Source organism: Diospyros lotus, chromosome 11 (genome assembly GCF_014633365.1).
Source record: "Diospyros lotus cultivar Yz01 chromosome 11, ASM1463336v1, whole genome shotgun sequence".
In the NCBI taxonomy this organism is placed as follows: domain Eukaryota; kingdom Viridiplantae; phylum Streptophyta; class Magnoliopsida; order Ericales; family Ebenaceae; genus Diospyros; species Diospyros lotus.
In genome coordinates this window covers 5,680,542-5,707,651 of record NC_068348.1, presented here as the reverse complement: position 1 = coordinate 5,707,651, position 27,110 = coordinate 5,680,542, and the positions used below count along the sequence as shown (strand labels likewise).

Genomic DNA, 27,110 nt, shown 5'->3' with positions numbered 1-27,110 from the left:
TTACCACCATAGCTTGGATTTGCATTGGATATGCTCAATGCATTCAATTGAGATTGAATCCACTCCATAGTTGCCCGGGTTTGTTCTTTGTCGTCTGCTACCTTGGCAAATACATTGCACAATTGATCGTATCTTAATTGGCTAGGCATACTAATCCAACCATTGTAATTGATCTTCACCCTCATGTAGGATCTACTAACATCTTGCCTCCATCGCTGTAATATATATCTCTCAGGAATTGATCTGACACCATTTTGGATCAATATTGTGCCAGCATGTCTACAAATTATTCCCTTAAACTCGAACATGTGACAGCTGCAAACAATATCACAGCTGTCTTTCTAAAAAAAAAATCAATTTTTTTTCCTTCACTCTTTCATCAATTATGATATCTTCTCGCACCTCATACCTCGTACCAAGCGATCCCTCTTCGGTAGACACAATCGAGCAATAAATCTTCCCAGTTAACTCTTCTTGAAACTCTTTGAATTTTGCGATTATGTACACTTCTTGAAATTGTTTCTCAATGGCCAACCTCGATACACATGGGACCATCTGAGAAAAAGACCTTATGTCGGCCTAAAACTCTTTTTCAACTTTACACCTCATTGCCCACTCATATTGTTCAACGAATTGCTTCAATGAGGTTTTCGAGTGTACATATCCATCAAAGAATGCGTTCATACCCTTACTCCGCTGTGTTGTTGACATCCCTACCCAAAAACTGGTTTTCACAAAACATGGGACCCATCGACATTTTACTTTGTAAAGTCCAGACAACCAATCATTGTCATGCAGTGCATATTTCTCAATAAAGATATTCCAAGCCTGCTCGAATTCTTCAAAACTCTGTGATTCATACACCACCTCATGTACGCCTGAAAGAATATATGGCTTACAGTTATGGTTACCAAATTTTTCAGGTAACTTCTTTAGTATATGCCACAGACACCATCTATGCTTTGTGTTAGGAAAGACTATCTCAATAGCATTTTGCATAGCCATATCTTGATCAGTGATTACTCCTATAGGTGCCTGATCCTCCATACACTCAAGCCATGTCCTAAACAACCACACAAAAGTTCTAGTGTCCTCGTTGGAAATAATACCACATCCAAACAGTGTCGATTGTTCGTGGTGATTTACGCCAACGAATGGAGCAAACGACATGTCGTACCTATTGGTCAAGTATGTGGTGTCAAATGTGACAACATCACCGAATTCCTTAAATGCTTGTCTACACCTATTATTAGCCTAAAAGACATTCTTCAATTTGCCATCTTCATCCAAATCCACACTAAAGTAAAAACCCAGGCAAAAGGCTTGCATCTTTGAAAAATAAACTTGAATAACAGTAGCATCTCCTTCACAAAGTCTTAACCTCCTTACCTGATCAATATAATTTCTAGAATCATTTTCCATAAACGTCAGGTTCTCATATCCACCAGCTTCAACAACAGTTGAGTTATAACTTTTATATAATGGAATTCCAGTTATATCATTAACTTCAAGCTGCCGCTTGACATGTTCACTTAATTGTCTGTTGCATCAATATAACCTAGATTTGGTTGGACTTGCTATGGTTATGCTCAAGATGGACAATGGTTATTTGCCATGTTCCTAAAATGTCTGAACATGCTGCTATCCTAACTTTACACCCTAATTGAACAGCTGGTTGAGGATTTAGAGAGGTGCTAGCTTTAATATTTCTTTTTCCTTCTCGGCTACATGCATATCCCACATACCTTAGAACACTGTCATCACCCTTCCTCGAACTCCTTCTTTTAACAGGAAAACCCATATCCTAAGCATATCTTTTGTAAAATTCAAAAACATCTTTCTCCTCATTGAACTTCATTCTAACCTTAGGGACAAGATCACTTTCTTTTTCTAACGCATTACACTCATTATTTTTGGTAATTTCCTCATTATTAACGAAAGTTTCCTCATTATCTTCGAATGATTCTGCAAGCACAATAGGATTTCCTTCTTCAAAAAAAAAAAAATTATATCAGAATATAATGTTACATATATTATTGTTGGTTTCCTTCATATTAGAATATAATGAAAAAATCAAACATACCTATCTCACTCATTGTTGGTTTCCTTCGTCTTTTAAAATAAAATTGATTGTCTTCTAAAATATGCAAATGCACTGCACAATTTTAATGACTGCATAAATATAAAAAATCCTTAACACTCCTAAGTCTTTTTAAGCATACCATTACAACTTGTATTAACAGCAAACCAAGCCCAAGCAATCTATCTCAACCATACCTCAGAAACAATTTACCAAGTTATATATGTCTGCGTAATAATAATACTAAGCACAAAAATTAATAGAAATGATAGCCTTTTCCAAAAAAAAAATGATTATAATAGGTAGCTATGCAGAGAGGTTTTCACAATTATTGCAACAAAGACATGGCATTGTTTTGTTTCAATAATTAACATGAGAAACAATACGAATGTTGGAACTAACCCAGACAAAAAACCTACAAAATATTAGAGAATATTTTTTATAGGAAATAGTGTGTATAGTCGAGACAACAGATATGACTCAAGAACAGGTACCATGCTACTTATGAATATTCAACTAAATCTGCATATCCAACATCTAGCTTTCCAGTAGATGATATGAGAATGTCTGTGACTAGCCAAGTAATGCACATACAAAAGAAAGATAATATCACTTGCATCATAAAAATACATAAAAACATAAAAATATCTCGAAAAATAGGCATTAGAGGCTGAAACATAAAAATATAAAAGAAACATAAAAATATACCAATGTAAAAAATACAGAGACCTAGGGTTCTTGCTTCCGCCGGATATCAAACCTCGTCGCTAGTGACAAGAGGAGATGAGATCGGTTAAAAAATACACACACAGAGAGAGAGAGCTCGTCATCGACAGCAATGGGGTTCCAGACGGTGACGGTGATGACAGAGAGAGTAAGAGAGAGCGAGTAAGGCAAGAGGGGGAGAGTGTGAAAAATCGAGTGAGGCGAGAAGGGGAGATTTCTTGTTTCAGTCGGTAAGAGAGAGAGTGTAAGAGATGCTATGAGGATGTTGCTAAACCCTAACCATTGGCCGACGCATAGTGGTTGAGGATTGAAAAGTAATTGGGGGTTAAATTGTAATTTTCACTAAGGGTTAAACTTGTAATTTAAATCGGGTTTATCAACTCGTGCGTCAATCCGTTCATCCGTCAAGCATTATCCTAATGGGTATACACATATATATGTGCGAAATTCTATTCATAGCCATAAAATTGCTTTCCACAGCCGCCCCTCGCCAAAATTCACTAATTCTCTCTCTCTCACTCTCTCACACCCATCTCCCTGAATATACACACACATATATACATACACAAACACATCTCTCTCATACCCATCTCTATGAATATACACACACAAACACATCTATGTATATATATATACATACACTCACACAGTTGCAGCCGACCATGGCTGCGGCCATTTTTTGCGGCTAACGGCTGCTGCGATGCCGCCGGGGAACCCCCTAGGGGGGTCAGAGGCCATGAAGGTCGCCCTCGAACCCCAGATATACAAACACACACACACGATGTATATATACACATACACGATATATATATACACACACACTCACACACACCTATATATATATACACACACGCATGGTCGCGGCCATGGAACACTTTCCCGACCCCCAGTGGTCGGGGAACCCAGCATTCCCCAACCTTTAGGGGTCGAGGAACACTTGGTTCCCTGAACGTTGGGTTCCCTGAAGGCCCAGAGGTCGGGGAAGTTTTTTTTTAATTTTAATTAATTTTTTTATTATAAAAAATAAAATAAAAAATAAAAAAATACAAATAAATAAATTCTTTTTAAAAAGATACATATATCTTATTAGTTGAATTTATTTAATAAATAAATTAGTTAATTCTTTTAAAAAGATACATCTATCTTTAAATAAATTAAATTAGTTAATTCTTTTTAAAAATAAATTAGTTGAATTTTTTTAATAAATTATTTTTAAAAAGATACATATATATTTAAATAAATTCAACTAATTTTTAAAGATATATATATTATTAAATTAGTTAATTGAATAACTAATTTTAAGTATATGTATCTTTAAGTAATTTAATAAGATAAATTAACTAATTTAAAAATTTTTTAAGTATAAAAAATTTAACTCACGATAATTTAAAATTAGTTAAAAAAAATTATAATTAGTTAATTTATAATTATTTAAAATACAAATATTTAAAAATAATTTATTTATTTGTATTTTTTAATTTTATTTTATTATAATAAATTATCTCGGTATGTGTGTTTGTATATATATATATATATATATATTTGTGTGCGTACGCATTGGGAGAGAGAGACAGAGAGATAGGTGTGAGAGAGAAAGAAATGAGTGTAATGTGAGAAAGAGAGATGGAGTGACTGTGCGGAGTAAAAAGGGAATGAAGATGATATGGTATGGGTGATTGAAGGGTAAAATAGGATTTTTAAAAAATGATGAAAAATTTTGACGGGAAATGGCTGTGAAGAGTAATAATAAGGCTGAGAATAAAATTTCCCTATATATGTGTATGAATTACACATTTATCCTCACTAATTCTCCTTAATTGCACTTAAGAATTTTGGTAATTACACTATAAACTTTGATAATATCTCTTGGACCCTCCAAGGCCTTAAAACAATTACCTTCAAGCCACAACATATCTTGATTTATCAAAATTAATAACTGGCATTTACTCGATAAATATCGATTTTGCCTCAGAGTCCTCACCGACCTATTGATTCATCCCAAAACAATCTCAGGGTTAATCGTTACGAAAAATCAGAGCTCCTTTAAGGTTCCGATGATTTCCCGAAAGTCCCTTACGATAATTTGATTTTTCAGTCAAAATTATAACTGCATTTTTGTTGTACCGAAAACCGTATCAATTTCGATTTCTTTTAATACCATAAATCATATTTCGGAATGCTCATTGAGATTATATCATTTTCCATAGACATTTACATTCCGGGGTATTCCCTGCAATCGATTCAGTACTGATAACTGTAAGAAATTATATTTAAGCCCCTAATCTTTTGATAATTTCACATATAACCCAAGTTAAAATTACTCTGGAGCATTATAGAAAATTTGAGATTTTACATCTTGGTTACTCATCTTTAGCAAAAATTGAAGCAGCTCCCCCCACTGCTAAATTAGAGCCAATACGGTCCAAGTACAACCAGGTATATCATTTAGCACATTTCTGTATTGTATATTTTTTGTCAAAACTTCTTGGTTGAAAGATAACAAAATTCACAAACCTTTAATTCCTAATTTTTCCAACTATGTTTTTTCACTACTGAGCAGGGATGGCAATTGTAACTAAAATCGTGGGGAACCGAACCAAAACCAAATCGGTCAACGCGGTTAAAAATTGTTTGACTGGGTAATGGTTTGGTTTGAGAAAAAATCGAACACTGTTTCAATGGGTATGGTTTGGTTATGGTTTTCATTAAAACCAAATCAAAACCCGAACTTAAACCGAACCGAATAGTGGATAACCAAACCAAATATATTATATATATATAATAAAATAGGTCTAATATATATATATATAATATATATATTAAATACAAATACAACCCAACCCATCCCAGCCCACCCAAGCCCAACCCACCCGAGCCCATTTGCCTTGCAAACCCTTTTCCCTTTCTCTTCTCCTTCCTCTCTCGATCTGGCTCTCGTTCTCTCTCACCCTCGTTGCCTCTTACTTTCTGCCTCATTTCTCTTGCTCGTTCGTGCTCCCTCGCTCTCTGCATCTCTTTTGCTCTCGCTCGCCCTTGCTGGATCTCTCTTGCTCTCGCTAGGGCTTGGCTCGACCCCTCTTGCTTTCGCTCGCCCTCGATCTCTCTCACCCTCCCTGCCTCTTTTCTCTTGCTCGTTTGCGTGCGCTCGCCCTTGCTCTCTGCCTCATTTCTTTTTCTCGTTTGCTAGCGCTCGCCCTCGCTCTCTGCCTCTCTATTTCTCTCGCTCGCTATCGCTAGCCCTCTTTTGCTCTCGGCCCCTCTTGCCCTCCCTTGCCATCGCTCTCTACCTGTCTCTTGCTCTCGCTTGCCCTAGCTCTCTGCCTTTCTTACTCTCGGCCCCTCTTGCTCTCACTCTCTATCTTTCTTGCTCTCGCTCGCCGTCGCTTGCCTTCCAGCCTCTTGCTCGACCTCTCGCTCTCGCCGTCCCTTGTTGCCTCTCGGTTCTCGCCCTCATTAGCCCTCTGCCTATCGGTTCTCGTCCTTTACCTCTCCGCTCTCGCCCTCTCCCCCATGCTTGCTCGAGGGCTTGGCCAGTCGGCCTCGCTTGCCCTTGCTCGCTGACTCTATTTTAAGTATTTTTACTTGGTATGGTTTATCTTTTTTAGTTCTTTCATTCTCTCAATTGACAGCTAAATTTAGGTAATTTTTCTATTTTTTGGCCATATTTATTTTACTTGTTTATGCTTGATTTTAGGTAGTTTTTCTTTCATACTTGTTTTTACTTGTTTCAGTCGAAGTTGCTGCAAGTTTTTAGCAAGTTTTTATAGAATATGGCATGTTCACAAAGTGGCAGCACACAACAATGTTTTGTGAGCGGATCATCGTTCGGTGAACGAACTCATCAATCAATACTGATGGAGAGTTCTCAAGAGGTAAATGCTTCTGATAAGGAAATTGGTGGTTGGTGATTAGTAGTTAATTTTGTAAAAATTTATTCTAATTATACCTCTGTTTTGATTTTAAAACCAGTTGAATTGAATATTTATGTGCAATTAGTAGTTATATGCAGGTTTAGAAGAAAATAAAATTTAAAGAGGAGTTAGAAATTTTAGGGAAAAAAAAAGAATATCCTTCTTTAATTTTTGATAAAAGAAATTAAAAAGAAAAGAATTTACAATATATATAAATATACATAATATATCTTTATAATATATTATATATTATAATACATATCTATATAATACATATACATGCGTTCATGTCATATATATATATATAAAATATAAGCTAATACATATTTACCCCATGCTATAATATATAATATATTAATAAACTTACCTGCAGGCGTGAAGTCCAAATCTTGGAGGCTCACAGCAATTAAATTGCAATTGGAAGCCCCAAGCCCAGCAGCATGTTTAATTGGAAGCCTGATTTAAAGTCCAGCCAATTGAAGTCCAAATTGAGGCCCACTGATGTGAATTAAAGCCCAGCAGCGTGAATCAGCAGGCACGACAGCAACACGCGGTCCTCTACTGTAATTCTCACTCAATTTCAAGGGCAATGTGGAGGGCATGATATCCATATATATACAAACGGACGCACAGAGAGCCCTAAGCCCCCATTTGCCATTTTCTGTACCAGAATAAGGGGGAGGAGCTCTCGGCCACAGCGCAAGGAAGAAGAAGGAATTTCTCGGACAGCAGCACACAACACAGTTTCCTCTTCCATTCTCATTCATTTAGTTTCGGCTATTCCATTTTCTGTCCATTTGATGCTTGTTTAATTGAAGTTATTTCTTGTTCCGTTATTATTTTCTGTCTTGGATTACTGTTTTTGTTTAACTTCAGGAACATTTAATCTTCAGTTAACTTTAATTTTGCCTTCACATTGATGCTTTATCATTTCAATTGAGTGTATTTAAATTCTGCCCTTTTAATTATGTCATTTAATTTTTAAATAAATATGTGTAGCTAATAAATTATCGGGCCAAGGCGAGGATAGTGTTCAAAGCCAAAATTTCCCAAGACAGCCGAACTTTGTTGTAGTTGAGGTGTTGATTTAATTTTGAGATATTTTTGCAAAATCATTTGGATTTAGATTGGGGTATATGCCTAACTCAGAACCCTTATGCCATGTATGTGGGTTGCTTAACTTGGAAATACTCTCATCCCCAGATCTAAGTGTGCAATATATACAATTTGGTTTATGGTGGTTGCTTAAGTTAGAGTCGTCATGCCATGTATGTCGGTTACTAAAATTAGAACCATCATCATCCCGAAATGTAATCAATAGCAAAGATCTTAAAATTAATTTAACCCGATGATACCATTTGTTATAAGTCTTGGGAAATATTTGAATTGGCACCGAAATTGTCTTGACCCGAGACATTTTGTTTTTAGTTGCACATTCAATTTTCTTTTGCCTAAAATCAGCTGAATTGGTTTGACAAACTTGTTCAGCACATAAAAATTTTCGCTGCTTTGATTTCCGTCTTAATAAAGATCTCCCAGTGAATCAACCTAGATTCTCATCTAGTAAATAAATTTGTGCTGCAACGTACACTCGTACACTGACGAGTATAAACGCCTTGTGCCTGCATGTTTGTTTTCTTTTATTTTTATTTTTATTTGTTTTTATGTGTTTGTTTGAATTAATGGCACAAGGTTAAGCGCAGTCAAATTTTGGCGCCATTGCCGAGGAGATTGAGGCAAAAACAAAAGGAAAAAAAATTATAAAAGAAAAAAATATAAATTACAAAAAATTAATTAAAAAATTAAATAAAAATAAAAAATATATATTTAGATAACTATTAGTTACTAAACAGTGCAAGAGACTACGGTCAGATATGATTATTGAAACATTAATTGATTCATTAGCATCATTATCTGTCGTTGAATTATCATTTTCATATTCTTTATGTCTTAGTATTTTAGCATTTATGAGTCTTCTAATGCATTTGGCCATCTTGATCCTAGTGAGGGGAGGTTTTCTTTTAATAGTCAGAGGGAGAATTCTTATCTATCGGGTTACGATCCGGATCTTTACACTGATTACCCCAGTTTCTATGACCATTGGAATTATCCTTGGAATGATGACTCTTTGTTCTAATCTCATGAACCTTTCTCTCTAGTATCTCACCAATTCGAGTTAGAACATGGGGTTAGATCTGATACTTATCAACCTCAGGATGAAAATTTTTTAGAGGGCGCCCTTTAGGAGTTTATACAAGGTCAAATGAGTTTTAATGCACAAGTGGCCGAATTTCAAGAACAAACCCACTAGGGCCATAGGTGACATTTTAGAACAATTGATTGAGCTTAGACAGACCTTGAGTGTGAGTGAGTCTGGCGAGTTTCCAAACCAACCCAATCAAAATTCCGAAGGGGGGAAATCGTCATTCAATGCACCCATAGGTTAAGAATTGGTCTAATTTACATCCATCCCTAGGAATGATGGGCCAATTAAGAGACCTGATGAACCTAGGATGGTACAAGCAATCATAGAAGAAAAATTGGACCAAAATGATGTGAGAAAAAAAGAAACTTGGGAGGAAGAAGAGGATAAAATTCAAGAGCCAAAATGTGAAGATGTCATAGGTCTATCCATATTTAAGTCTAAATTTCTATCTTTTAGGCTAGTCCATATTATTGGGGATCAAATTAAACCAGACATATATGAGGTGTTTGTGCGAATTAATGTATCATACTCTGATGTAATAAAATCAACACCTCCGGATGATATATTTTCAAAATATGTATGTGCATTCATGAGAAAAATCAATTTACATAATTTTGAAAATAACTTTAAACGTGGTGTAGTGAATGGGAGATATTATACGATTAGGTGGGTAACCACTCTTTGATCCTTAACCGGAAGAAAAGAAAAAAAAAATTAAAAAAATAAAATAAAAATATATAATAAAATAAAATTTTGTTTTTTTAAATAAAAATATATATATATATACAAAAAAAAAAAAAGAAAGATAGAGAAAAGAGAGAGACAAAATTGATGTTGGTGGTAGCCATTTTTCTCGAGCAGTGCAATCACACTGCCCTATAAAGAAAGAGACACACTGTCAAATGTTAAAAAGGAGGCGTCGAGCGTTGAAAAAAGAGGCACACTGCCAAATGTTGAAAAATGAGACGCTAGACGACGCCAATCCTGATGGTGCAATTATGGCATGTCTCGGGTCGAGTGTAGAATAGCGATGCCCATTGCTTTATAAAAGACTCCATATCTGTATAAAACAAGCCACACTTCTTGGAGCTCAGTCTTCTCTGCTTTGTGTTATTCTCCGATCAAGTACTCTCATCCCTTTTGTAAAGTTTATAGTTATTTACTTTCTTCTTATTATAGTTTTCTTAAAAAAAATGGATCTTTATCTCTCAAAAATTCGCAAGTATTATCCATCTCTCCCGCAGAATAATTTGAAACAAATTTATGCTGCTAGGTGTGAAAGACTTAGGCTGTTGATGCGTAATAACATCCCTGAAGATATTCGTTGGCTGATCGAAGCAAAAGTTCGATTAGCTGGCGAAACTTCACCTAGTTTGAAGCACTTCCTAGGTTTAGGGAAGAGTAGTTTTGCGAAGAAACGAAGTGCGAAAAGAGTGAATGGTTGTCACAAGTGTGCTCGTTGGACCTATAACACACGATGCAAATCTGTGGGGTTCACGTCCGTAAATCAAGAAGATAAAATTAGTTTCATAAAGGATGGACTGAGTAAGGAGTCTTTGGATGATATCCAATTGACTCTTGAGACGCATCCATGTGGAATAGTACAAAAAAAACTTATTTCTTTATGGACCCAGTTCATAAGTGACCACCAACGCTATAGTCTTGGGAATCTGACTAAAAACGACCATGTTTGCCAATCTATAAGAAAATTGGATGGGAAGCCTATCTTCACTTCATAGAAAGTGTTTAAACCATTTTTGGACGTAAAACCAGAGGAAGATGTGAGCCACAATCACAACTACTTGTACATACGCATGATTTTTGTTTATATTTATTTTTTGTTGAATTTTTATATAGCTACTTTTGATCGCCAAACCTCTTTTCAGGGCATATAAAAGGAATAAACATGGAATACCAGTTAGTTCGTCGAATCAATATCATATGTGTACTTTGTGGCTTTCAACTTGGGAGCGATATTTGTTACGCACTTGCAGCAAGCGAACTAAGCCAAAAATAGGGAGAGAAAAAAATTAATTTGGTATATGGAGGGGGAAGTCGTGAATTGAATGGTTATGTTTCACAATCTGCACATCTTGAAAAATCATATGTGGTAGGTGTAATGCCAATCCCTTTGACTAAACCACATATTTCCGGGATTACACGCGGTCAACTTATAGAAACGACTTCTATGTCTGAGCGCATGGCTTGTAAGATTTATCAGTTAGACGTTTTGATTGCTTTACCAGGAGGTTTTGGAACATTTGAAGAAATCTTTTGTATAATCTCCTGGGCTAAGAGTAATCTCTATACCAAACCCATTGAACTTTTAAATGTTAACCTTTTTTTCGATGGGTTGCTCTCTTTTCTTGATCAAGCTGTGGACCAAAAGTTCATTTCTCTTTCAACAAAAAAGATTCTCATTTCATCATCCACCATTGAGGAGCTGCTAGAGAAATTACACGCTTATGTTCCACAACACGATCCTCATGAGTCTCGGATAGATTGGTCTAAGGCAATCAATAACAAACGCCAAATGGGTCCAATTAATTTAAATTTATCACCGTGAGAAGTGTTTTTTGTTAAGATGGCTGAGTAAGGAGTACTTTTTGTACTCTTGAGACGCATCTAGTTATTGTACAACTTGCAGAATTTTTCTTGGTTATGTTCTTAAAAAAAAAAAAAACAAAAAAACAAAACAAAACTGTGGAATGTTGTTAGGCAAAGTCTTTGATAAGATGGCTGAGTAAGGAATACTTTTTGTACTCTTGAGACGCATTTTGTTTATCTTATAACTTGCATGTAATTTTTATTTTAGTATGAAAATATAAATATATATATATATGGTATGCTCATTTGTTGTTTGAGTTTTAGTAGTTCACAGTAAATCTATGAACTTGTGGAGTTACAGGTATTCCTAACAACTCTATTTTATTACTGCAATTCAAGTTGGGGGGTGTAAGGTCTAGTTATGAATTATCTGGTTTATGTTTAACTGTGACTTTGCTATTGCTAGCTTGTAGTCTTGTGTGAATTAATTATCTTTATCTGCTCTTATTAAAAAAAAATATGTGTTTTAAATAACGTTATTCCTAAACCTTTGGAGTTATGCACTGATAGCTGGTTACAGTGTTCGAAAATTCGGCCTAGGCCCTGAGCGACAACCGGCCGCAGCGATTTAGGGCTACTCGGTAGCCCTATGCGCCATGGCCGACTAATCGGGTTGCGGCGCCGCCTAGGTGGACCAGGCGGCGCCTAACCGCCTGGGTCGCGCACGACCTGGGCCACCTAGGTTGTGCGCGTCTTGGGCCGACCTTTTTTCCCCCTCCCTTTCTCTCTCTGGTTGTGTTCATCGCGGCTCCTCTATCTCTCTCTCGCCTTCGATCTCCTCTTGGTTGTTCGCCATCGCCATTGATCTCTTATTTTGGTCTTGCTCTCTCGTTGCTGCCAACCTTGCTGCCGACCTCACCTGTTGCCTATTGGTTGTTCTCTCTCGTCACCGTTCGCGTCTTGCTGCGGTATGTATCCAACCATCCATCTTCCTCCGCCAACGCAAGCTTGCCTTTCTGCAGCAACTCAGCAGCAAGCAGCAACGCAAATCTGCTCGTGGCTCGCTTGCGTATTGCTTGCTTGCTGCTTGTTGAAGCAGCAAGCAAGCAATACGCAAGCTTGCTGCTTCAAGCAACAGCTATTGATTTCATTTCATTAGATGAGTTTTAATTAAATTTTAATGTATATTATTGAAATTATTCAATACTCAGGGAAAAACAGGAACTGAAATGAATGATTCGAATAGGGCTGGAAGTACGGGAGCATCGTCCGATGAAGATCGTGTATTGGAAGAATATGGAGAGGAAGAAGACCAATTAGATAGTTAGACTTAGATTCTTCGGATATGGTTTATGTTGTATTATTGCTACTTCTACCTTCTTGAACTTATAACTAATATAATAGTTTATTTTTTGAGTCTTAATTCCATTATTTCACTTGTCTTTTTAACTTTAATTTACTTGAAAATAATATCAAATTACATCAAAAGGTTTTTAGAAAAAAAAAATCATTTTTCCTAGGCCCAGCCTGGCGCCCGACTAGCGCCTAGCGCGTTTTTGAACACTGGCTGGTTAAGTTTGCAATACGAAACATGAATGCATTGATTTCTTATTTGAAAACTTATATGCATTTGAACAAGTAATTTGCATTCATCGGGTATTCAAAATTTAAAAATTGGTTATCAGTCATAAAGTCAAAGGTAATAGTAATTAGCTGATTAGTATACTGTATGATCTCTCAACAGAAGTGGAGATTATTACCCAAGTGAGTGTTTGAGCCTAATAATCGTTAATTCTGAGTGAAATAACACTTACTCTAAATATACTTTATTATTTATCTTATCTTTTCAATGGTTTCAAAACATCAATTTGCTTTGAATGTCTAGTATGATAGCAGATGAATTTGACTGGTTTCAAATTCTAAATTAGATGACTGAGTAATATCGTTTTGTAGAAGCATGATAGGGGGATCAATTTATTTCATTTTAGGCCTATTAACCTTTTTCTTTTTTTACATTAACCTCCATTGCTAGCTCATTTGAGTCAATTGTAGTACAAGTTCTTTTGTTACCCTCATTTAACCCATAACCATATGAATTTTGTTCAACCTGGTGTGATTTTGGGGAATTAGTCTGTTTAGTTATTTTTATATTTAAAAAAATAAAAAAAAAGATAATTCTCTTAGCTATTAAGCACAATTGTTTCAAAATAAATGCTGGAAAAAAAAATTCCCGACACACCCTTTGCACACTCTACATTTTCTTTGACAACCCGTATTAACCTCATGACCCCATTACAATCCGGTCTGGTTCTTCTTGATGCCATAAATCATGTGATCTCAAAATTCGAGTTTGGAGTAGAGAATTATGTTTAAATTCAGAAACTATTCATTTAGGGCATTATTCCAATCATGAAGCTATGTCAATTTTCTTATTCTTTTCTGAAAATACGTTCCTTGTATTTGGGATGACACCGAGTTTTGAACTTGTTCTGCATTTACTCTTATAACGGTGCACTCCCTTGTGTGTACACTTGATGAATCCTTTTTATTGGAGAAAAAATCCATAGTAAGGTTTGAAGTCAAAACTTTGAGGGAGTAAGTCTGTGTGTTGGTTATCCTAATTGTCATTCCTGAGATTGTATGACCTTTAACCAAAAATCTGATTTAGAATGCTAAATTATTTATTCGATTTTATGCATTTCGGTTTCGAATTTGAAATTTTACATTCATATAGTTATTGCGAATAAAGTTTGGCAGGTGTATAGTCTGATTGCTAAGGGACTAGCAATGTTTAAGTTGGGGGTATGATTAGTGGTTAATTTTATAAAATTTTGTTATAATTATAACCCCTGTTTTGATTTTAAAATTGGTTTAATTGAATAGTTATGTGTAATATATATATATATAATATAATATATTATAATAAATATGTAAATATAATATATATTATAACATAATACATATACTCAATGGAGTGCATGCATGGAGTATCTATATAATATATAAGTATATAATATACCATATAATATATCATATAAATATATACATAATATATAATTTATTAATAACACTCAATTGCTTGTTTGTAGGCACGAAGAAAGTGAGCTTGGAGACTCAAATTGGATTAAAGCTGACTGCACTCTCACCCTGCAATTAAAACACAAAACAAAACACAATAAAAATTATATATATATGTATTTTCTTTATTTTGGTGAGAGGTTTATACTCATTAGTGTACGAATGCAGTTGTAGTTCAAATTTAAATTTATATTTTTTGGATGAGTCCAGGTCGTCCACTGAGAGATTTATTTATGGCAAAAGAAAAAGAATGTCACACATACGCCCATGCATTTAGACAAATTGACAACAAGGTTTTTTTTTTATTTTTTTTAGACAACATATACTAAGAAATAAAGTAAGGCAGAAATTGAAATAAATACTGAACGTGAGAATATGAAATTGGATAGTACTTGGGTTAAAACAATTTCAGCGCCAACCCGTTGATTCCCAAATTTTAGCAGACAAGACTAGTAATATTAATTTAATTTCAAATATGAGAGTTTGTTATTAAATGCAATTAGAGATAATGATTGTTTTAGTTTAAGCAATCCCCATACATGATATGCGGGATTCTAATTTAAGCAACTATCATAAATTTAATTACAATTAATACACAAAACAACTAAATCAATCATCCGGGTTTGGGTATGATAGCGTTTCCAGTTCTAGTAACTTCCATACATAACATGAAAGCTCTAAGTTAGGCTTACGCTCCAATCCAAACATAGTGATTTCTCAATAATTACTATACACCCATATTGAAATTTAAATTAATGTCACTCATTTTAAGCGCAATTTTCTTTGGGAATCATTGGCGTTGGACACTGTCCTTGCTTTAACCCAAGATTAGATTTAATTACTCATTTCCATTTGAAAGTTAATTGACAGGAATTTAAATAACGTAATTTAAATAACAGAATTTAAATGACAGAAATTAAAATAGCAGAAACTAACTGGCCATTTAAGCGGTGGATGATTAAAAGACAAGAATTAAAATTGCAGAAATTTAAAGGCATAAATTAACAGGCCATTTAGGAGGTGAATAATAAAGTAACAATAAATGACATGAGAATTTAAAAGAAGAAAGAAATGAAATAAGATCACAAGAGAAAACAATAAAGAAAATAAGAGAGAACAAAAGCAATTCTCAAAGAGAGAATTCTAAGGAAACAACTAAATTTTGATTCAAGAGTAATAATCACTCTTACAAATGCAATCAAGTGAGCTATTTATAGCCCACAAGATGCAATACAAACCATACAATTTCAATTATTCAACTAGACATAATTATATTTAATGGGCACTCACACACTTAAAGTTAAATGAATTTTAGTTATAATACACACCTAATATTAAATGGATTTTAGCTAAAATATATACCTAATAAAGCACTCATAAAGTTAAATGGATTTTAGTTATAATGCACACCTAATAGTTAAATAGATTTTAGTTAAAAAATACACCTAATAAAACACTCACAAAATAAATATTTAAAAATAAATTTCTACAATTAGGTTTATGATCTTCATTAGGATTAAAAATAAGGGTTGGGCCTTCTCCAAATGATATCTTCCATGAGTTGCTCAAGTTGGGCCTTAATTCTTCATGGGCTTTTAATTCTTCATGGACTTTAATTCTTCATGAGCTTTAATCCAATTTGAGTCTCCAAGCCCACATTCTTCATGCCTAAAAGCAAACAATTAAGTGTTATTAAATTATATATTATGTATATATTTGTATGATATATTATATGGTATATTATATAAATGCTCCATGCATGCACTCCATTGAGTATATGTATTATGTTATAATATATATATTATATTTATATGTTTATTATAATATATTATATATATATATTACACATAGTTAAATTCAATTAAACCAATTTAAAATCAAAATGGGGGTTATAATTATAACAAAATTTTATAAAATTAACCACTAATCAAAAGCCTATAAAGAATTAAAGCTCATGAAGGATTAAAGTTCATGAAGAATTAAAGCCCATGAAGAATTAAGACCCAACTTGAGTAACCCATGGAAGACATCATTTGGAGAAGGCCCAAGAATTATTTTTAATCCTATAATGAAGATCAAAAACCTAATTGTAGAAATTTATTTTATTTGTTTTATGAGTGCTTTATTAGGTGTGTATTATAGCTAAAATCCATTTAACTTTATGAGTGCTTTATTAGGTGTGTATTTTAGCTAAGATCCATTTAACTTTAAGTGTGTATTATAGCTAAAATCTATTTAACTTTAAGTGTGTGAGTGCTTATTAGATATACTGCCTTCACTTTCTCAGGGTCCACTGAAATACCCTCACCGGATACCACATGCCCTAAGAATCCCACCTGTCGTTGCCAAAAGTCACACTTACTAAACTTGGCATATAATTGCTTTTCCCTAAGTCTCTGCAAGGCTAACCTGAGATGGTTCTCATGCTCTTCCAAGCTCGGCGAGTAAATGAGAATATCATCGATGAACACAATGATAAAACGATCCAAGTACTCCCTGAAAACCCTATTCATCAAATCCATAAAGACAGCCGGAGCATTCGTCAGCCCAAATGGCATGACCACAAATTCGTAGTGGCCGTACCTAGTACGAAATGCAGTCTTCTGAATGTCTCCTTCCTTAACCCTTACTTGGTGATACCCCGACTTTAAATCAATCTTAGAAAAGACTGAGGCTCCACGTAGCTGGTCCAACAAATCATCAACTCGGGGAAGAGGGTACTTGTTCTTCAACGTTACCTGGTTCAACTGGCGATAGTCTATGCATAACCTCATGGATCCATCCTTCTTCCTCACAAACAAGACCGGAGCGCCCCAAGGTGAAGCGCTAGGGCGAACGAATCCTTTCTCAATCAACTCCTCAAGTTGCACTTTCAATTCTTTCAATTCATTCGGGGCCATTCTATAAGGTGCCTTGGAAACTGGCTGGGTTCCTGGCATCAACTCTATGGAAAACTCTACCTCCCTCAGTGGCGGCAACCCTGGCAACTCATCAGGGAATACATCAGGAAACTCACAGACTACTGGAATGTCTGATAGTTCTGTATTGTTCTCCTTACCCGTGGTCACAAAAGCCAAATATGCTTCACATCCATGCCGCATCAATTTTTCAGCCTTCATCGTTGATATCATAGGTGTGGAACTCATCGGTTTAATGCCTCGATACGATATGACTGGCTGCTGGGGTGACTCAAAGTGGATAACCTTACATCTACAATCCACCTTGGCATAATGTCGGGATAACCAATCCATGCCCAAAATAAGATCAAAATCATGTATGTCTAGGATTATCAAATCCCCGGGTAACTCCTTATCATGCACCATAATCTTACAGTCTCTATAGACTTCACTCCCCACTAATTCGACTCCTCCCGGTGTAGACACGATCAAATAATTAGGCAACAATGTACTAGAGAATGGAATGTGGCACACGATCCTAGGTGCAACAAATGAATGTGTAGACCCTGTGTCAAACAAAACACGCACATCAATGTCATATAGGGAGAGAATACCTTGCACAGTGTCCTTTCCCTTCTCTGCCTCTGCTGACGTCAAAGCGAATGCTCGTCCCTGGGTGTGGGGTCGACCAATGTCTGTGGTGCCCTGTCCTGGTGGCGGTGCCAATGGTGGTGCTATCCCCTGAAGTCTCGGCACTGATTGCCTTTGTCCCATCTTGTTGCCTTGGTTCCCATATCTCTGTCCTCCTTGTTGTGGTTGTTGTCTGCAAACGTTAGACGTATGCCCCTTTCTTCCACACCGGTAGCAAGTCACCTCCCTACTGCCCGTAATACCTTTCCCTTGTGGACAATCGTTCTTCATGTGCCCCAACTGCCCGCAACCGTAGCACGCCTTACATACACCTCGATGTCGCTTCCCACAAGTGGTGCAGGGAGGAATGTCAGCTACATTACCAGAAAACCCTGGTGCTCCCTTCCTTTTCCTGTCATTGCCTTGCCCCCGAGCTGAACCTGACCCCCTAGCGGCTGCCTGAACAGCCCTTAGCTCACTCCTCTCCTTCTCTATGATATGTGCCCTCTGCACTAGTGTAGCATAATCCGTGATCTGTGCACCAGCTAGGTGAAATCTGATGTCCACTCGCAGACCTCTTTGGAACTTGGATGCTTTCTTTTCTTCGGTACATACCAACTCAGGAGCGAATCGTGCCAGAGAGATGAACTCCTCTTCATACTGCGCCACCGTCCTATTGCCCTGTGTCAGCTCAATAAACTCATATGTCTTCTGATCTCGGACCCAAGCTGGGAAGTAGTTGGCATTGAAAAGCTCTCTGAACTCCGCCCATGATGGCTCCCTGCCCACAAACCTCTGTCGAACTGTCTCCCACCACCTCTCGGCTCCTCCTTGAAATAGATATGTAGCCAACTGTACCTTCTGGGTGTCACTGCACCCTATCGTCCTGAGGTGTTTCTCCATTGCCATCATCCACTCCTCTGCTGCCAAGGCGTCGGTCCCTCCACGGAACTCTGAAGGTCTTAGTGCCATGAAATTTCGTACCAATTGGCTCCCGGTATTGCCATCCACTCCATGGGGCTCCACCTCCTGTGGCACTGGATTTGAAGTCTGACCATTAACGTTCTCATTCAGGCCTGGTTCATTCCTTGCTCCAGGTGGTACTTGCTCTTGCCTTCCCTGGTGTGCCATAAAATTCTCAAAGTGCCTCAACAAGGCAGCCATGGTGCCCCTCAGCTCACCAACCTCCTGGCGCAAGTCTGCCACTGACTCCGCTGGAGTGGCCGGTGCAGGTGGAGGTGTAGGGGTAGGAATAGGTGCAGGCTCAGGAATGGGTCTAGGAACTGGAGTAGGGATGGCCCGGTTGCCTCGGGCACGGGTCGGCGGTCTTCCTCGTCGTCCACTCATTTCCTGCATGCCAAACGACCTTTTAGTACTCCATCTTAACTTAGGCTTACCAGACCATTAGACACAATTCTAACTCTACCCATACCTAGGTGTACAGAGACTCCTCTCACTTCCTAACTTATGCTCTGATACCAAAATTGTAAGGGCCCACTCTCGAATATTCCAGCTAGCATAGGATATTCGAAAGGAGGTCATCACAGAGATGATATAGAACAAAACATAAATAAATAAACATCTCATTTTACTAGCAGCGGAGACTAAATTAAGGTTCAGTTACATTCCTAATATCTCATGAGTTTGGGGCTCGAAGGCCATACAAAATAATTAAGAGGCTCTAATATTAACTAACAAAATAAAAATCATTTCATCAAGCCTCACCAAAATGCTAAATAGGATCTTCAAGTTAGGACGCTTCTCCGTACACCCCTATCCCTGGGCCTTAGTCCCACTGGACTCGCCCCCAAAAACGGTCTTTCCTTTACCTGGAATGGCAAGGAAGATCAAGTGAGCCACAAGACTCAGCAAGTTCGAAAAAGCAATGAATAGCGAACAGGAATCAAGAATATGGTGACACCAAAAAGAATAATCAAGAACTCAACAGCTTTATACAAGATTCAACATTTATAACTTTATAAATTTCAATTTAAATGCATCATGTCACTATATATTACTATGCATGGTGCATATGAAATTAAGTGTCAGAATCAAATCTCGTAGGCTCGCGAGCCATCAATTCACATATGCCGACAGCATTCATGTAAATAAAAATTCACAAATAATATGGAGCCAACCTGTCGGGCTATGGCCACCTCGTCCCGCGCCAGGTGCTCTAGGGTACCCTTTCCCTCCGCGCAAAATATTAGGTGCGCAAAGATAATTAATACAAAGTATCATAACATGCACATGCTGAACGTGTACGGAACATATCATGCATTTTTTTTTTTTCATATATATAGATATTATGGAATTTCATCGCATAATAAATTTTTTTTTTTTTATGCTTATACAAATGTTTCCTGCCCATCCCACAATCCTGTTTTCACTCACATCAATTATGTACATGTTACAATAATTTATTCAAGAACTTATTATATTAATTACTAAAATTTACAATTCGTTGAGTGTGGAACAAGTACTCATATATATATATATATGTGTATATGTTTATACATGTGCCTTAAGCTATTAAAATTTAGGACATCACCTATCATATAATATACTTTCTATTATAAATATATATATATATATATAAATATATATGAACATGTGGTAAGGATAAGGTGTAACGCAGGGGCAATCAAATGAACTTTGAATATATCTAAAGGGCTTTGAATATATATATAATTGGGCCTTGAATGTTTATTAAGTGGGCTTTGAATATATATGTATATATATACATGTGTGTGTGGGTTTCCAACTATGAACTGGGCTGGGCATGCGAACTGGGTGTGTGCGTATGTATATATATATATATATAGACAGATATATAAGTAAATATTATTAAAGAAAAATAAGAAGAGACTTTTGTATCAAAAATTTTCCTTTACAATGAGAGGAAATTATTCTTTTTTTGAACATAAAATAAGCTGAGACCATATTTTTCCCTTGAGTTTTAATGCATTCACTTTCTCTCTCTACTGGTATGCATATATATCTATACAAGTGGGTTTGACACATTTTTAAGGACTGTTTGCATATAGAAGAGAGAAAGCTTCCACAACCCCTTTGCTAAGCATTTATATACGTATATATATGTGTATATGGAAGTGGGTCAGCTGGAACAACAATGAGACTGTTATATATATATATATAGGTGGGTCAAGAAGAACAGGGGCATGCAAATGAAGTGAATATATATATGAATATACTTATAAATGGGTCACGTTTGCTCCCTGGTCAAGGCAAGGCAACCGAAAATAGTGCATACATAAATGAGTTAATGAGTGTAGCTGCACATGTATATATATATATATATATATACTAACTCATGAACAGAGAGCCGTGAAATTAAATAAAACTTCACTGTAATAGGAAGAAAATGCCATTCACAGGAAAAGGATGGGGTGAAGCTGTGCCTTCAATAAGACTGTGTGTATGTATAGATTTATATATATATATATATAAAGCTTCCTTATGCGATAGAACAGAGTAGACAAATACACATATGTATATATAAACTCAATACCGAGGGGGGCTAAGGAAACTTGCCTTAGGAGCTGTCCCAACAGAAAAGAAGCAGCTAGACTCTTCCACTAAGCTCAGGTTGCAACAGCAAAATGGATGGAGAAGAAGAGGGAGATAAAAGTCGAAGAAACACACGGAGAAAAAGGAGATTATGAAGCGGTTGAGGAACGAAAGTGATGGCCAAAGGAATAGGAGACAGAATCAAGCACCAAATCATCCAAACGGTACAAAATCAGTATACAGAGAGAATAGAGAATCAAAAGGGAGAGGGAGAGGGAGAGAGAGCTGCAGGCGCCTGCTACAACAAGTAGGCAGCCTGCTGCTTTCTATTTTTGCTTTATTTGATTTGAATTTTTTTTTTTTTTACATAATAAAATTTAAATCTCTTTTATCATTGGGCCCAAGCCCAACCCAACAATTTATTTAACCCATTTGATAAACCCATGAACACATTTAATTATTTAAATGGAGTCCAAAACATTAATTTCTCAAATTCTTAGAAATTAGACCCATACACTTAAATTCATGATCACATGCACCAAGAAAATTTCATATTAATCTAAAATCATTTCATGCTATCAAAATGAATTGTTAAAATACTTCGACCCACATTTAGAATGCCCTTGAGTTAAAATTAAATATGATAAACACCTAGGCCCAATTTAGGGTCATTACATTATGGCTGGTACAACACATTTCATTGATAAGTCTTGGACATTGCATAGCAAAATTTTGAGGTATGACAAGTATTTTTTAACTAGTATATTGTTTTATTGTTGTTAAATTTGATAATTGTAGTTTTAAACTTTAAGTTTACTAATAATTTATAATTGTATGTCATTTAGGTTTATCTATGTCCCTTTCCCTCATACAAGTGATGTGTTGATCGATGTGTTAATTGATGCTATGCTTGGGTGGAATGTGGACTCAAGATTATCCACAATTACAGTGGATAATTGCTCTACCAATGATAGTATGATTGGTAAGATTAAAGAAAAATTGAATGTTAGATGTCTTTTAAATGGTGGATCTTTATTGCATATGCGTTGTTCTGCCCATATATTGAATCTTATTGTTAAGATTGGTTTATATGTGATTGAGCATGCCATTGATAATGTGAGGGAAAGTGTAGTTTTTTGGACAGCATCTCCAAAAAGAATAGAAAAGTTTGAGGACGTTTGTCGACAAATGAAAGTGTCTTATGCTAAAAGGTTGGGTTTGGATTGTCCTACTAGATGAAACTCTACTTATTTGATGCTTAAAACTGCTTTGGTTTATAAGTCTGTGTTTCCTCGACTTAAATTATTTGAATCACAGTATAAGAATGTGCCAAGTGACAGGGATTGGGAAACTACAAAAGATGTTTGTGACAGATTAGAGTTGTTTTATAATGTAACTGAGTTGTTTTCTAAGATAAAATATCCAACTGCTAATATGTACTTTCCAATAATTTGTAAGATCAAGTTGGCATTGAATGAGTGGGTCAAGTCTCCCAATGAAGTGATTAGTACAATGGCAAAAAGCATGTCAGATAAGTTTAATGCATATTGGAATGTGATTCATAAGTTGATAGGTGTTGCTGCAGTGTTAGATCCTAGGTATAAAATGACTTTTCTTAACTTTTACTCTCCTAAGGTCTATCCTTATAACTATGATGAACAAATTAGCAGCATCAAGTACCTTTGTTATGATTTGATGGAGGAATATCACATTAAAAAGAACAAAGTGAATGATATGAATAACCAAGAATGTACATTGGATGGGAGCACCGTTCCAAGAGAGAATTTCATTTCTTTTGATGATGAATATCAATCTTTTCTTAAAAAGAGAAAAACTACTAAAGTTACTAGTTTCAGAACTGAAATTGACCTTTATTTGGATGAAGATGTTATAGTTGATAATGGTCAGTTTGATATGTTACTTTGGTGGAAAGTGAATAGGGTGAAGTATCCTACCTTACAAACTATTGCAAGAGATATATTAGCCATTCATGTATCTACTCTTGCTTCGGAGTTGGCATTCAGTTATAGTGGGAGACTGGTGAGTCCTCATCGTAATCGACTTCATCCAAAGACAATAGAAGCATTGATGTGTGCCCAAAGTTGGTTGTCAAATGAAGTGAAAAAATGTGAATTTATTTCATTTACTAGTTATTTTTTATTGTTAAGACTTTAACATTTTCATATTAATTTATTTTTTATATTTATAATTTTGTTAGATGGAGTTGGCTCATTCATTTCAGATGGATATGCATTAATTTACGAAGAAGATATTAATGTTGTTGATGAAGGTATTAACTTTCGTAGCTAAATTTTTTTAGCTTAAATTACAATTTAATTATACAAATATTAATTTATTAATCTTAATAATTGTAGGTTTGGAGATATGATTTTATATCCAAGAATTTTTGTAACTTTATGCAAGAATAAGGTAACTTTATTAGTATTTATCTTTGTTTGTTGTGAAATTATCAAAAAAATTTATGAATGTTATTTGTCTTTGTTTGTTGGTATGGATTAAACTAAAAAAACTATGGTTAAACCGAAACCGAATGGTTTGGTTATGGTTTTAACTTTTTAAAACCAAATAAGTAATGGTTTGGTTTTGGTTTTAGGAGTTTAAGTTTGGTTTGGTTATGATTTTGACAAAAACCGAAACCAAACCAAACCGAACCATTGCCAACCCTACTCCCGAGTGAAGTAATGCCTTGTAGATATTATTTCTCTTTGCTTATTCTTTCCCTGAGTGGAGTTAATATATTTAGTTTTGCTTGATTTCTTTGAGTTCCCAAACTTTTGGCAAATAAACTTCCCATGTTTTAAGATATCTCATTTTATGAGCTTCTTTGGACCTCCTCTTTGACGTTTGATTTTCAAGGTCCCTGTGGTATTTATTTTTCTGTGTATGAACAGCTAAGGTTTCTCTTCATTTTTTTTTTCCTCTCATTTTTTTTTAAGGTCCGGGTTCCAGTGATCATCAGTTATATGCAGTGAACGTATATATTGTACTTAGTGCAGTTAGGAGACTAGTGTTTTTTTTTTTTGGGGGGGGGTGAATGTTTCTTCAATTTCCACTTTTTGCCTCCCAAAGATGAGCCATGTTCTTACAATTGATTAATCATGTCCTTTCAAGTTTATTATAGTGCTGCATTTGATTTATAATAGCTTCATCTGGATTGATTTTTTCATGTTGAAGCATCCAGAATTTCTGTCAAGTTCATAGCATTGTTAGTTATCTTCAAACCAAAAAAGTTCTAGCCAGAGCTGTGTTCATCTAATTCTGATGCCACATTCTTTGTGAATAGCTGGATGAAGTGGATATGGGAATGACAGATGAAGAACTTTCAGTTTATGGAAGAATGCGAAAGATTTTCCGCTGTGGGCCTGTATCCATGTTCAAGGTTTGTGTTGAATATCCTATTATCACTAGAGCAAGCCCCATCCATTAACAGTGGAGACTGATCATTCTACTTTGTCATAGAAGCATAGCCTATTGATCTGGATAGATTAATTGCACAAAAGAAAATGACCAACATGGATGGATCTGTCCAAGATTTAATCAGTATTCCAATATCTAAACTCACAATCAAACTTAATGTTTCCATGGAAATTAAATCCAGCAGACAACTTGCAGCAAAGAGCATAATGCAAGACCACATTGGGACCACATGAAAAGTCAAACGATAAAATATGAGATACGTTAGTGAGTCATGACAGTCGCTTCATCAATCCATTTATCTGAACATCGTCTAACTGCCTTATAGTTTTAGAAAGAAAACATGGCTATAAACCTTTTCGTGATATAATGAGAAGTATGCCAACACTGAATATGTTTCTGACAATGTGGTATACTTAGCAGCATTTCGTCATAGTGTTAATTAGATTCTTTACTGATTTGCTTCATGTTGACAAACTTAGGAGGTTTATTTGTGAAATGCTAAGTAACACTATGACAAAGAAAGCATGCAGATTTATATAAGCTACCGTGCATGACATTGACGTCTCTCCAAGGATATTTTACCATTCTAATGTTATCGTGCACTCATTTTCTTTTATCTGTTATCATCTTTTCTTTCAGAATCTCTGCTATAAGTGGGGTGGAAGATTGAGTCCATCAGAGGTGGCTGACAAAGTGAAACGCTTCTTCAAATACTACACCATAAATAGACACAAAATGACCGTGTTGACACCCTCCTACCATGCCGAGGTATCATGATATGTCCAACTGGAAATTTCTGAGATTGAACTTTCATGCTCTCCATTTAATACCGAAGCTCATACCCCTCTTGTTTCGTGTAGAGTTATTCGCCTGAGGACAACCGGTTTGATCTTCGCCAATTTCTGTACAATGCAAGATGGCCATACCAATTTCGCAAGATCGATGACCTTGTTGAGGATTTTGATGGCGGAAAACCCAATCTTACAAAATCAACGAAGCTGGAAAATTCTGACTCTGCATCACATGTTGGCATAGGAGTTGTTGCTGCAGGATCAGGTGATCCAAAAGCTGGACTATAATGCTGAATACATGGCTGCCTGCTTGCTGTTGAGCTCTTTAAGTGGAAATAAATCTTGTTAGTCATTCTTACTAACGATTTCTCAAAATTATACCCCCATATCATCATTTACCATTATGTTTTTGTATAATGATCCCAATAGAAGTACTAAAAGTAACTCTGAAACATCCTGAATTGGAGATGGTGTAGTAGAAGATGTGAAAACCTGATGTTTAATTAGTTGCACTTGTTTGGTTCATTTATACGATGAAGTCCCATAGTAAATGCATGGGAGAGTTTCAGAAAGGGTGTGTTCGTCCCAGTGGGAAGTTTTGTGATAGCTAGAAATATTTGTCACTAAATCCATTGAAATAATAACAAACATAACCTCAAACCTGTTGTTAAATTGTAAAATATGTTGAACTTGATGTTTTTTATGACAACTTATGTGATAAAATTTACCCCTAAATGACCTTTGAATTTATTTTCCTTTTATTTTGTTCATATTATATGCAGGGGACCTTCCATGGGAAAATCTATTGCAAAATTATTTACTGGTCTTGATTATTGGCGAGGTAATAGGTCTGTGGTGGGTTAGGGTCATTAGCATTAGCCAATAGAGGAGTGGCCATCTCAATTTGCCTATACTCGACCAAACTAATGCTTTATGAAGTCAATTTTCAGCTATTGCGATGTGATCATCCAACATAGATCTCTCCCGACTACATAATTAGGCCATTGACTTACTACTTCTAGTAACCCTAATTATCTTTAACACTTTCACTTTTTATGTCATGATTACATTTGGGCACAAACAAAATTTTCACACAAAAATTCAATTAATCATATCATAATTTCCACTATGGAGGAATTAAATTGCATTTCCAAACTTCACCAAGAGGTTGAGACATATTTGAATACAATTCAAGAATGAGAAGGTTTCTATTTGTTTTCTTATTACAAGATATGCCATGGGTGGATTTTTGAGTACAAAGACGTGACAGATTTT

General features: G+C 35.7%; 2 protein-coding genes across 4 annotated transcripts in view; one reads left to right on the top strand and one right to left on the bottom strand.

Annotated features, from left to right (window-relative positions):
- The window catches only part of LOC127813053 (glutamine-dependent NAD(+) synthetase), an 80,158-nt gene extending 53,751 nt beyond the window's left edge, over positions 1-26,407 (top strand). Inside the window, exons 12-14 of one of the 3 annotated variants that reach the window (XM_052353766.1) lie at positions 24,911-25,006; positions 25,684-25,812; positions 25,905-26,407. In XM_052353766.1, coding sequence (XP_052209726.1) covers positions 24,911-25,006; positions 25,684-25,812; positions 25,905-26,123 — 444 coding nt within the window. In that variant the 3' untranslated portion in view covers positions 26,124-26,407. The remainder of the gene's footprint in view (positions 1-24,910; positions 25,007-25,683; positions 25,813-25,904) is intronic. The other 2 variants (XM_052353765.1, XM_052353763.1) reach the window with 2 other exon arrangements.
- On the bottom strand, positions 16,729-21,738 carry LOC127813052 (uncharacterized). Its single transcript, XM_052353762.1, has 2 exons — positions 20,214-21,738; positions 16,729-19,904 (listed from the first exon to the last, which is right to left on the bottom strand). Exon 2 carries the CDS (start codon positions 19,429-19,431, stop codon positions 16,780-16,782), a length of 2,652 nt encoding a protein of 883 aa, XP_052209722.1. The 5' UTR covers positions 19,432-19,904; positions 20,214-21,738; the 3' UTR covers positions 16,729-16,779.
- Positions 26,408-27,110: the final 703 nt, after the last annotated feature.

Bases quoted from the DNA above. Each gene is read 5' to 3' on its own strand.
- LOC127813052 (XM_052353762.1), bottom strand. From the start codon at position 19,431: ATGCAGGAAATGAGTGGACGACGAGGAAGACCGCCGACCCGTGCCCGA.